This window comes from Cajanus cajan, chromosome 7 (genome assembly GCF_000230855.2).
Source record: "Cajanus cajan strain Asha chromosome 7, NIPB_CcT2T_4, whole genome shotgun sequence".
Lineage (NCBI taxonomy): Eukaryota > Viridiplantae > Streptophyta > Magnoliopsida > Fabales > Fabaceae > Cajanus > Cajanus cajan.
Window position 1 is genome coordinate 42,311,246 of NC_138523.1, and position 14,326 is coordinate 42,325,571.

The 14,326-nt window shown below is 29.8% G+C and overlaps 1 protein-coding gene across 1 annotated transcript; it reads left to right on the plus strand.

Annotated features, from left to right (window-relative positions):
• Positions 1-8,381: 8,381 nt before the first annotated feature.
• LOC109809835 (protein NRT1/ PTR FAMILY 4.5) lies at positions 8,382-11,594 on the plus strand. The gene is made up of 6 exons (XM_020373236.3): positions 8,382-8,639; positions 8,713-8,773; positions 8,881-9,098; positions 9,231-9,653; positions 9,746-9,858; positions 10,407-11,594. Exons 1-6 carry the CDS (start codon positions 8,637-8,639, stop codon positions 11,263-11,265), a joined length of 1,677 nt encoding a protein of 558 aa, XP_020228825.1. The 5' UTR covers positions 8,382-8,636; the 3' UTR covers positions 11,266-11,594.
• The last annotated feature ends 2,732 nt before the right edge of the window (positions 11,595-14,326 follow it).

Below are 14,326 nucleotides of genomic sequence, written 5' to 3' on the forward strand. Positions count from 1 at the left end.
AAAATTTAAATAATTTATAAAGGATATATTTTTTTGTATCTAAACATTGGGTATACTGAATGAAATTGTATAAATTGATATATATATATATATATATATATATATATATATATATATATATATATATTCCATGTTGATGTTAATAAGAGTAACATTGTAGAGTGTACTGCTTAATTATTTATAGCTGGTGACACCATAAGAAAAATCAATTTCATTTTGTATTCTTCCATAATCTGAATTAGATTGAAGATTTATAGAACATCACTATTCTGAGTTTCTTTTACGTGTCAACTTTTTTGTAAAAGAAGAATTTCTGATTCCAGCAAATAGTACTGAGTTGAAGTTGATTGATCTTAATTAATCATACTACATGGCTGTTTCATGATGATAAAGTGTCGTAAACATTGTTCTCCTTCATGACAATAATTTATATATATATGTGGCACTGAGATTGCGGGTAAGATTTTCGATGGATGTTGATACAGGCATGCAGTGAGTCTAAACAATTATTATGATCATAAAAGTTCATCAACGTGGAATGCCATTATGATCTTTCGCTACAATATCACTGAACAAAAATGTAATCAAATATGATAAAATAACTTCTATAGTCTTTCTCCGCCAAAAGCATCCTTTCAAGAATCAAGACTCTGCACTTAGGGTTTATAGTATTCTCATTAATGAATGACATACTTTAGTCTTCGTAAATTCTGTTGGGGATAAATATGTATTCCCACTTCCCAGACCCAATCTATCACGTTATTAATTTTTAGTTTTAATAAAGTATTGTTCTTTATTTTATTGACATACTTTATTGTTTGATTAATAATATAACAAAAAAGTATCCCAGGTAGACTGATAAAAAAATATAGTAGGCTCAATCTATGTAATAAGAAATTAAAGTCCACGTACTAAACAATGGTCTCGGTTTCAACCCCATTGTATATTACACTTGATTAGAAACTATCCCAACTTTGGACAATTGGACCTAACTTAACATTCCTCTTTCCAAATACAATCCACACACATGGTACCCTCAACCTTTCTTCCCATGGTTTTTGGTTTTTGGTTTCTGGCAATAATTATGGAGTATCACTGATACAATCCATATGCATATTTTAGCCTTAGGCGGCACCATCCATTTTATAATTTACAATAAACTAATAATCGTAAAATTGAAGCGACACATGATAAACTTACACACACACAACACGCCAATGACAGCTACTATTATTATACTTGAACAAGCTTTTTGTTTTGTTAATTTATTTTCTTGTATCAACATTTGAATATTAACGTACGAATTTAATAAAAGTTAAAGATTACTTAGATTAGTCGATGAAATTCCGTTTCCTGTCAACATTAACACGTATTTTATTTCTCTTTATTTGCCACATTTTGCAAAATATACTAAAAAAATGATGAATGAGGCTCACACGCATACGCAGAAACGACACATTCGCAGCATGGTCAGAAAGCAACAGGATGTCGTGGGCTACAAGAAACAACAATAGTAGAACTGCCAAGGTTGAAAACTACTGGAACACGGTGTATGTGTCTAGAAGTAGGAAGTCGTAGAAGAAAAAGATAACAGAAGATGTGTTGAAACAACTCAATCACTTTGGAAAAGTGATAGAACGGATGTCAATGAAAAGCATGTAGCATGGAGGGTGGGGTTAAAAAATCTAGCTTTATCTAAATCACATTTATGAACTAAGGACCATAACGGTGTGTCTTTGAGATAGAGAAGCATCTCTAGCCTTTATGAAAGTATATTCATTCATAGAAAGCCACACACCCGCAAAAGGGTGTACCATATCCAGACTAAAATTGTTAGGTTTGGTCCAAAATTTTCAACCAAAAGAGTGGACCTAGCTACTAGCTAAGTGGCTATTGATTAGCTCCCACAAGGGCAATAAAATGCTACTTTCTATTCCATCAAAGTAAACCTAATTCTTTACATGTTAGCCTAGATGATAATGAATTCAACCAAAAGAGAATTTTTTTCTGACTACCTATGCTTTTGAGAAGTGGGATATGGGCAACAATAACTGCTTTTTTAGTTTTGAGTTTTGAAGTTTAAGCTCAGAATTTGCTGGCACTGGTTGTTCCATACAGGTTGGCACTATATTTGCTGGTTTCTAAAGTTTAAATCGAATGAATGATTCCAAGCTATCTCAGTTGTATAAATACATCACTTAGTTTTCAATTCAGCTTAATTAAAATTTTCAAATTTAAGTCGTGAATACATATTTGTGTTTAATGCTTAGAGAATATGGTTGCTTATAATAGTTTTATCCCAGTTGTCTATGATATATAGAGAATATTTGTGGGGTGTAAAATGAAAAACTATTCCATCTGTAATGCAGGACATTTATCACAAGGAATGTTTTGAATTCTATTCAAAGGACATTAACATTATCTGGTTTGTGCATTGCAAATTCTTTATGACAAGAAGCAGTTGAAAACAGATATTGATATCTGGAGTCTTTATTTCTCAGCAACTAGGAAGGACTAATTGTAAACCACTCGTGGTTACTTGTCACGTACTACAGGACAGCTATGGCCGGTTAGATTTTGCAGGTCAAAATTTCAAAACGACACACTTGAAAGATTGAAACGAACACACAGCTTTTCTTCACACGCACCAATCAAACATGGTGGAACATACCAAAACTAAGAAAAGTGCTTTCAGTCGATAGCGATTTTCAAACAGAAAAAGATTTAGAATGATTGAGATAGTTGAAGTTAGATTGCCATTTTGAAAGAGACAGTTCAATTGGGATGTGAATTTTATCATTGGATCTAGACTACAAGTTCAAAGCAAAAGGCAAAACTAAATTTCCTATGATAGGGTAAGAGGGGGGAAATGGGGTTCAATGGAGGTCCGTGGGACATGAAGGACAACATATGAGTTGTATCATGTGACCCATAATTTTAGTATTTGACTTGGGATTTATTTTTCTTATACAATTTTTACAGTCCTGGAGGCAAGTTGAAGCTGTATGTATTTTGAGGGGTCTTGCCACCTTGGTTAATTGGTTCCCAAAAATATGGAGTTTTCTTTGTTTTACATTTTTTTTTAAAGTAACACATCAACTTTGTCCTATTAAAATTGTTGTTTTTCTCTGTATTTTGACCACCCAAATGAAACGATCTACCTTCACTTGTCCCTCAAGGATGGAATAGTGGTTTTGATGAAATCGGTAGCTCCAATTGTTGCTTTTGTCATCAAAAGTCGTTAATATAAATAATTTAGTATTTATATTTTTTAATTAAAAACAAGAATTTGACCTCTAGTTAAACATAAAATCGTAACTAAAAATACATTTTATTCTTATAAAAGTCGTAAGTTATATCTTAAAATTAAAAAAAAAAAAAAAAGAATGTGTACTTGGGGTTTTTCCCACAGCAAGGAAAATATTGGATCCTTTTCTGCCTGACAATGCTGTCTAGTGCCAAACCAAGGACAAGTTTCCACCCCATTCATTCCCCTGCTCAGTATTAAGAAATACTAAAAATCTAAACTTATGACACAAGTTTGTTTAATGTATGCATATTTAATGTTAATAACAGCACAAAACACTTAATTGAGCACCAACTATTCAATGTCTCCATTAATTACGAGTTATGAAGGTTATCCCAAGGACATGATTAAGAGCATATTATTAGGGAAAGCATGTGATATATATGTGGTAATGTGCATGGTTCAGCTGTAAAGAACATAAATATTTGATAACATAGGCACTGGCAATGGGTCACATGGTATACATAAAGCAGGGAAAGGTGTTCCTTCTTCCCCTCCAGTTTCTATAAGTATACTCTTTCCTTTCAATTTGACCCGTGAGCTTTACTGAAAAGCTTTCTAGTTTAGGGACAGTGATAAGGCCTCAAACGGATTGTTCAGCAAAGACAAGCATGTATATAAAGTGTGGTGGGGCACACATGTTGGCCTTGGCCTTCATTAACATCATTGATTGATTCAGCATCCATAATTATTAAGCATTAGCAGCCTTAAACCTCTCTCCCTTCCCTTTCATATTTGTGATGACCCTGTCACTACTCAATAATAGATTCTTTTTATGTCAATATTACTATAGAAAAATTTATTATTTTTCCAAATACTACCCCACATTATTTCTGTCGAGATATCACTCTTTTTTCCTTCTAAGAACTCCAATCCCCTTCAAACCCGACTTCCTTCTATGAAGTTTTTTACTTTTTTCCAAATCTGTTGAGAAATTAGGTCGCTCAAACTCGACTTTTCAACTAGTTCTTTCTATTTTATATTTATTAGTATTATAACATGTTTACTATATATAATATAATTAAAATTTATGATAAATTATGTATAAAAAGTATATAAATTATATTTTAAATTTATGATAAATAATTTATATTGTAAAAATAATTTTATTTATTAATAATTTATTTTCAAATATTAATATTTAATTAATAAAATAATTATGATAAATAAAAATCGAATTAGATAAGAAATTAAAAAAATCCTACAAACTCTCTCATGAAAAAAAATTTCTAAAAATATTCTCGTACAAGATAGAGGTTCGTCTTTTATATATATAGATTGATTTTAATTAACTAATAAAATTGAGATACTTAATCCTGTGTATTTTATTCAAATAAAAAATAAGGTGTAAAAAGCATGAACTTAGTTTAATACACTATTACCACAATTATAATACTAAAAGAGTTAGTTTGGTTTACATTTTTACGCTAATCGATAATTATATAAAAGTGAAAGAAAATGGTAGAATCGTCTCATTAAAGTGAAGACCAAAAATGGTTGAAAATAGATACATCCCTTTTATATATTGTTATAAATTATATAAATGTATAATTATATAGTTATAATTCACTAGTTGGTTTAGAGTTTAGAATTTAAAGATTAGGGTAGTTAGAAGTATGAGGATCTAGGTTCAATCCTCATTGCGATTATTTTTGTAATTTTTTTATCTTTACCAAAAAAAATTAACTAGTTAGTTAATCCGTGCAATGTATTGGAATTTTTTAATTTTTTTTAAAGCAATTGGTAACTATATATTGAAATGTCATATCATATTCAAATTTATTTATATATGACACATACATATTACGTTAAGTAGATTAACATATTTATTTGTATATATATATATTTTTTGTCCTTTATAGAGATTGAAGAAATTTTTACTTATATCAAATGATTTTTTTTCTATTGAACCTATTAAATTTAAGCTTATCATAAAGAGAAAATAATAAGATTAGTTACTTCTATTTTTTGATTTCTATAATTAATAAAGGGTAATAACAATTTTTTAAAATTGATTTTATATGAAATTTGCAATTTAGTCCGGTTATTGAAAAAAAGAATATCATTTGACAATTATTATTATTGCTACATTGTGTAAAAAGTAAAATACACTATAATATCTGACATAACTTCAATTATATTATAATTATACAAAAGGGACAGATATAATTAATCTTAGGTATTCTTATGAGAGTACTAAAGTGAAGTATATAGCATAATTTTCAAAAGTTAATCTCTTTAACTTTTAGAACTGGATTTAATTACTGAATAAATATAACTGACTCTTATAAATAATTTTTCATTTTATTGTAATATTATTTTATTAAGAATTTTTATACCTTATAAATAATTGTTTTATAATTAATTTTAATTGATGAATACATATGACCATTTTAATTAATAAATATGTTTTCACACTTGTTAAATCACATTTAACATTTTGGAGGAGTACAAATATTTTATATTTTACTTCAAACTTAGAATTTGGAATTAATTTGATTTATTCAAATGAAATCATAGATTTAAAAAAATAAATAAGTAAATTCTTTTAGTTGGGTACACATAATTTTTATAATTATATATATATATATATATATATATATTAAAATCCATTATAATTAAAAATAATTTTGAGTAATTGTAATTTCTTTTGTATAAATTTTATAGTGATTGAGTTGACATATAATAAGACTACTTTTTTATAAACTAACTATTCTAAAAATTATGATTAAAAATATAATTTTATTATTGGTACAATTTTATCATATCAATTAACAATATTGTTTTATAAAATTAAAAGAAACTTGTTTTATGTACATATTTTACGGTTTAAGATTTAGAGTTTAAGATTTACATAACATTTAGACGTAGACTTGCTTGTAAAATATTTGTACCTGTTTGAGAGTATACTAGTAATTTTCTCGTAATCTGAAGGTTGAACGAGAGTTCCAAGCAGATTTTTCAATAGAAGAAAGTACCTGCAAAAGACACTTCGACGCTCAATTCAAGACAAACATGAATATCGATAGTAATAAATGAACAGTAACTTTACCTCGATATGTAAACTATTTATACTGACATTAATGGGTTCAATCCTCAATGGGCCTTGTACTAGAATTACCAAATTAGGTAATATCCCGTTAATTAACTTACACATATGATTAACCCTTAACCACCACTTAGGAATGATTAGCCAACCAACAAATCACCTTCGCTGAATTATCTCGACTGTCAGGGATGTCGATCGACCGTCAGCCACCGAAAGTGCCGAGGTATGTTAATTGGTATGGTCCGATTCAGCTGCCGATTGTACCAAATGGTGTAAGGGATCCTCAGTATGGAAGACACAGTCAAATAGGCCTCTCCTATCGATTGTTGAAGGTGGCAATTGGGGTCTTGCTTTTAGTAATGTCAAATGGGTATGGCCGAATGGCCTAACCTGTACAATATTAATTAAATATCAATTTTTACTTTAAAAGTTATAATTTTGTTTCTTTCTTTGTTTTCTTTTACTTTATTGGCTAATACTTCTTGTATTGTTTTTCATGAGGTTCTCAATCCTTACATTATCTGGGCTAGCTTATGTCTTAATACAATATATACAGGTAATTATAGACAAGCCTAACAAATATATGAGAAACATATAAATTACCTTTATGTAATATGTGATTATGTGAACAAAGGTATACATATTAATTTAAAAACTAAGATAAAAAATAATAAACCATTGTTTAGTTAGGGAGGGGTTTCAAATAAATTAGCAAAAATAGATGAAATATGATTTAGTTTGAAAAATATAAAATATAAAATGTTAGACTTTTGTGTTAAAAGGTTTTATATATATATATATATATATATATATATATATATATATATATATATATAATAATAATTAAAAAAAGAAAATATTTTAAAATCAATAGATCCTTATTGAATGGGTGAATCAATTTAAAAATAATGTTTTTCCATCAATTTATAGTTTGTGTGTGACTTTGAGTTTAACTTTGTCTCTATATATAAACTATAACTACAATATATAGCGTGTTTGGATACGCGATTGGAGATCTAGACACGCGTATTTTTGTGCAAAAACGTGATTCTTCCTGTTGAATAAATGTTTGAGTTTTTTTTCATCACATAATTTTAAGGGTGAAAATTGATTTTGGCTGAAGCTGAAAAAAATGGCTTCTACATCCACGAAATTGATTTTAGTAAATCAATTTTTCAAACGCAAATCCAAACACACACAGAGGATCCAAATGCTGAAATTATAATATGAAAAAATAGGTTATCCCGTACATTATCAACCAGTTGATTAGAATATTGTTAACTTTTATATTCAAAACTGAAAGATCACACCAACAATGACTCTTATAATATGATGCTTATCGCAAATCAAAATATAAAAATATATTGTGTTATCCTCAAAAACTAATATATACAAATAAATTGTAATTTAATCTTATTTAATTATTTAATTTTTTTTTGTTTTGCTATTTTATTTGAATATTATATCATTACATGCCTCAATTTTTTACGCTTATTGAAATCTTGGAGTTAAATAAAAAAAATGAAATACTTAAGATAGAGGTATCATGCAAATTAAATATTTAAAAGACTAATACTATATTGTAATTTGAAATAAAATATAGTTAAAAATTATTGTATTATTTTTATCTATATAATAATTAGAATGAAATATTTTATCATATATAATTTTAAATTATAATGTTTTTTTTCTTAGTTTTGTGTATGGAAATATAAGAGCTAACTCTGTTAAGTGATTAAAAACTTCAAACGAGATTCATGATTAAAGACAAAAATATATAAGTAGATTTAAGTGAATCATATTTCTCTAAAGTTAATTAATAGGGCAATTTGTTTAATTATTTTATCAAATTAGAATATTGGTAAGGAAAAAAAAGAGTAATATTGTGAAAAGTTGATGTGAGGGTGGTATTTGGGGAAATGTTGATTTCTTCATTTAGTAATCTTGAAATAATAAAAAAAATCTCGAGCAATTTTTCTGAACCCGTAATTTGTGTCTGTAAGTTTGAAACCAGTGACAAAGCAGAGTCCAGGAGAGAGAAACATGATAAATAGGAAAGAGGACAGCAGAAGCAAACAGTTTAAGGCACTGAACTAACTTATTATAGCGTGTTTGGTTTAACAAAAACACGAATTCTAAAGTTCTGTTCCAACACAAAGCTTATTTCAGTTCAACGAAACTTAAAACAAACACGCCTTTAAAAGCTTCTCTCTTCACCATCCTCTCTCAGCTCAAAACATTTCCTCCCATCACTCATCTTGTTTGAATTCAAACTCCAGGATGGTAAGTAACACCTCATCCTCTATCTCCATTCTCCTCTCTAAGGGTCTAGTTAACGACTTTGAAATTCATGCAGGGAGACAAGGAGGAAAAACAAGCCAAAAAGGGTGGATTCAGGGCTTCCATGTTTATCTTTGGTAAGCACTAAGCATATATAGTTGAAGCAAATACTCATGTGATTGTTATGACTTATGAGATATGAGAATAGTTTGTAAAGTATCTTCATTTTATTTCATTCCTGCAGCGTTATCAACATTGGACAACATGGGTTGTGTGGCAAACATGGTCAGCTTAGTCCTATACTTTTACATGGTCATGCACTTTGATCTCGCCAGCTCAGCCGACACCCTCACAAACTTCTTGGGTTCAACTTTCTTGCTCTCCCTCGTTGGTGGCTTCATTTCGGACACTTACTTGAGCAGACTAACCACATGCCTGCTTTTCGGATCACTCGAAATTTTGGTAACTGTTTGAATTCTTTGAATTATATATTATTATTTGGAAATTCCAAATCCCAATGGCCTAGTCCAAAGAGACAAAAGTGGTTCAAAAACGTTAAAGTTTGTTTCTCATAATGGCCATTCCCTACAACAGGCTTTGGTGATGCTCACGGTTCAAGCTTCTCTGGACCATTTGCAACCACAGGCTTGTGGCAAGTCAAGCTGTGTTAAGGGTGGCATAGCTGTCATGTTTTACACATCATTGTATTTGTTGGCTTTGGGCATGGGAGGAGTAAGAGGCTCTATGGTGCCACTTGGTGCTGACCAATTTGATGAAAAGAATCCAAAAGAAGCAAAGGCTCTTTCTAGCTTCTTCAATTGGATTTTGCTCAGTTCAACCACGGGATCAATTGTAGGGGTCACTGGGGTTGTGTGGATCAGCACTCAAAAGGCTTGGCACTGGGGATTTTTGATAATAACCATAGCTTCCTCCATTGGCTTTCTGACCCTTGCTCTTGGCAAGCCATTTTACCGCATTAAAACCTCTTCTCAAAGCCCCCTTTCCACCATTGCGCAGGTTAATTAAAACTACCTTATGCATCCTGCACAAATTTAATTCATTTCAGATTGTTATTTTCTAGAAACCAACCATGTTTTGTTTCACCACAGGTTATTGTTGTGGCTATTAAAAACAGAAAGCTACCACTGCCAGAGTCTCATGAAGAACTTTATGAGGTGTGTGACGGTGCATCAGGGAAGATTGCACACTCCAACCAAATGAGGTGACTCACTCGTGCTCAAGATTCATGCTTAACAGCTTGCATTGCATAGTAGTGCTACACACACTGGCTAATGATGTTGTGTGAGTGATGAGACAATTAACTAATACATGGTCCAGCACCTTGGCGTGTTGAGATTCTTTTCTTCATGTACGACGGAGTAGGTAGTGCCAAGGACTCTGGCCCTACTCTCACTGCTGCACGCTTGGAGCTGCAGCCATACAGAGAATGATCACGGAAAATATATCTGAACCGCTTGTAAACATCACACACACAAGAAAATAAATACGTTTCTGACAACAACTTGTTGAAAAAAAGTTTTAAAACAACAGTGCTACCTGCAATCAAACTCTTGTTTATTTATTTATTTTTGTTGGCTCAGAGAAAATGGAAAGCAATTTCCTTCTCAATACATGCCATAAGCTCAATGATTTAGTTCTTTTAAAAAGAGGGGTTGCCTAAATCAAATCACCATGCATATTAATAGTTGAACATAATTAATGATGACATCAACATAATTTTTATTTTAACGGTCTTATTTGTTGAATCAGGTTTCTAGATAAAGCAAGCATTCTTCAGGAAAACAATGAACCACGTGCATGGAAGGTGTGCACAGTGACACAAGTTGAAGAAGTGAAGATCTTAACAAGAATGCTACCTATATTAGCCAGTACTATTATAATGAACACTTGTTTAGCACAGCTCCAAACATTCTCGGTCCAGCAAGGGAATGTGATGAACCTGAAACTAGGTTCTTTTACAGTGCCTGCACCATCCATTCCTGTTATCCCCCTTCTTTTCTTGGCCATCCTCATTCCCTTCTATGAAATCGTCTTTGTGCCATTCGCACGAAAGATCACTCACCACCCTTCTGGCATTACACATCTTCAAAGAGTTGGTGTGGGGTTAGTACTTTCTTCCATTTCAATGGCAGTAGCTGGGATAGTAGAAGTGAAAAGAAGGAATCAAGGAAGGAAGGACCCCTCAAGGCCAATAAGTCTCTTTTGGTTATCCTTCCAATTTGCTATATTTGGAATTGCAGACATGTTCACTCTTGTAGGACTCCTAGAATTCTTCTACAGAGAAGCACCTGAAAACATGAAGTCACTATCAACTTCTTTCACATACTTGTCCATGTCTCTTGGCTACTTCTTGAGCACAATCTTTGTGGATGTCATCAATGCTGTTACCAAAAGGGTCACTCCAAGCAAAAAAGGGTGGTTGCATGGTTTGGACTTGAACAAAAATAATCTCAACTTGTTCTATTGGTTCTTAGCAATCCTAAGCTGTCTTAATTTCTTTAACTACCTTTACTGGGCCTCTTGGTACAAGTACAAAGCTGAGGACAGCAATGCAAAGGTGATTTTGAAGGTTGGTGAGAGAAAAGATGATGAGGAAGAAAAGATATGAAAGCTAAGGCTAAAGAAAGCAGCCAAACAAGTGAAGCCAACACTGAAAATTAAGGTCAGGGGATGAAACAGATGATGGGAGGAAATCTAGGGAATGGAAGCGCAGATAAGGTGAGGGGACTCAAGACATGATGATTTGGTATTAAGGGTAGATATGATAAACATGTTATGTGGAAACACTGAAATAGATAGTGGTTCTTGCACCATTTGTGTGTCTGTTGTGTGCAGAGTCAAAGATTTGTTTTTCTTCTTTTTTGTGTTCTTTTTCATGATACAAGTTTATTCACCTGTAATTGTCTATTAAGAGATGCTGAGTTCATTGTTGAATTATTGAATAGTTAAAGAATCTACACTCTCGTCAATACTCGGTACAACAATAAGGCTCAAGCACATGCTCATAATTTATAGGCCTAGGCAGAACTAATAGACTAAGACTTTCTTTTTTTTCTTTTCTCTTTTAATATATATATATATATATATATATATATATATATATAATAATTAAACACTTATTCTTATTAAAATTGACACAGTTTATTACATACAATTTTTTATTTAAATATATTTTTTACTGTAATATATAAATTTTATGATTTTAATTTTTATCAAAAAAAATATTATTTTGGTTCCTATAAAAAATTATTCTATAGTTTTAATCTTTGTTGCTATTTATTAATAATGTGATAAATATTTATTTTAAAAATCAATAACTAAAATCATAAAATAAGATTTTATAGAAATTTTATTAAAAGTTTACATTTTATAAGAACTTAAAAAAAACATCAGGCACCAAAATTGAAAATTAATATTTTATGAAGATTAAAATAGACTCAAATAATTATAGGAACTAAAAATATAAAACAAGTATATTATAAAAATTAAAAATATTTTTAATTCATATTTTCTTCTCTCATAATTAATTAAATACACATAGATAAAAAAAATATTACGTATAAATAGGTATTTAGTTTTTTGGTATAAATTAAAAAAAATTTAATTTTATTTTGATAAGTTAAAATTGAAGTTTTATTGTAAAAAAAATGAAACCTTTTATTTATAATAAATTTATTTAAATTATTTTTAGATTCTTTTTAGCTATGGACTTGAAGTAATTATTTCTCATAATCTCTTCTTAGGATCAACAAGCACATGCTTATTGGTTTAAACAATCACAAATTCCTTAGAAAGAAGAAAGAAATAAAATATGAGGATGAGAAAGCTAAAGTGAAAGGAAAATTTAGAGGGAAAAATTTGAAATTTGTTCTAGGGGTTTTTATAGAGGAAAAAATTAAATAGTGAGGAGAGGCTTTTATTATGAGACACTTAAAATACTAGAAATTTGAAGACGCAGAGCAGATACATATAACGAATTTTTTTCTGAAATAATATTTTTTTTAAAAAAAATTACAAAAATGATCACTGTGCAGGATTATTTACCAAGATAGAACCATTTACTGTTCAAGCTCAGAATTCGGTTCCCTGGGAACCGAATTCTGAGCATCAAAATGTAATTTTTTTTGTTTTTTCAACTCAGAATTCGGTTCCCGGGGAACCGAATTCTGAGTTGGTTTTAAATTTTTTTTTTTTTTCGTGTATGGGGCAAATGTGGGCTGATCTGGGAAGCGGAACGGCCCGTTCCAAAAGCAGAACGGGCCGTTCTGCTTAAAGAAACAGAGTGCAAATTCTTTAAGCAGAACGGGCCGTTCTGCTTTTGGAACGGGCCGTTTTACATTCAGAATTTGCACTCTATTTTTTTAAGCAGAACGGCCCGTTCTGCTTTTGGAACGGGCCGTTCCGCTTCCCAGATCAGCCCACATTTGCCCATACACGAAAAAAAAAAAAAAAATTTAAAACCAACTCAGAATTCGGTTCCCCGGGAACCGAATTCTGAGTTGAAAAAACAAAAAAAATTACATTTTGATGCTCAGAATTCGGTTCCCCGGGAACCGAATTCTGAGCTTGAACAGTAAATGGTTCTATCTTGGTAAATAATCCTGCACAGTGATCATTCTTGTAATTTTTTTTTAAAAAAATATTATTCCAGTAAAAAATCTACATATAACAGCTAGAGCATATGATACCAACTTTCATTTTAATTTTTAACATTCTTATCACATTCTTTGCACACATAAGAAGAAAAAGTTAAGTTTGGTTCTTAGAAACTTGTCTTGTCTATTTGGACTTTTTTAAACTCATATTTTATGATATTTGAAATTTTATTTATGATGTTGAGTGTGAGTGTGGGTGTAAATCTTAAGAGTCTATTTACTATTGTTTCTATTTTCTATTTTTACCTGTTAATTACAAAATTATCACTTCATTTTTTATTTATTTCCTATTTCAAATATTTGTACAGTGCAAAATAAAAATTATATTTCAGTATTTCTTGTACAGATATTTGAAAACCAAAAACATATTAAAGTAAAGTGACAACTTTGTAATTAAAAAGCGAAAATAGAAAATAAAAACAAGAAATAAAAAGCGAGACCTTGTTTTTCAATTTATTTTTTTAAAATTACTTATTTTCAAACAGTAAAAAGAGAAAAACAAAAGAAAAAAATTGTTTTTCTATTTATTGTCCGAATCTTTTGAAAGCCAAAAATAAATTTAAAATAAGTATAATTAAGTCTTATATAATAAACACAAATTTCTATTTTACATAAGAATATTTTTAAATAATTTTCTTTAAGGAAAGTGTTTCTAAATTCTTTTTAACTTCTTATATAATTCAATTTTTATTTATTATATTTATCTAAAAATTAAATTTTGATACTTTTTCAACTTAAAATATTTGTAAAGATTATTTTAACTTCTCATCTAATTTAATTTTTTATCTATCATATTTATTTATAAATTAAATTTAATAATTTAAAATAAATTATTTATTATAAATTTAAAATATAATTTATATATTTAAAAATATCTATTTATAAAAATTAAACTATAATATCTATTTGTATATATAACTTATTATAATAAACATTTAGTCTAATCGTGCATTGCATAGACTACAATAAAAATTAAATAAAAACATAGAATGAACCCTTATAAATTTAGAGTGA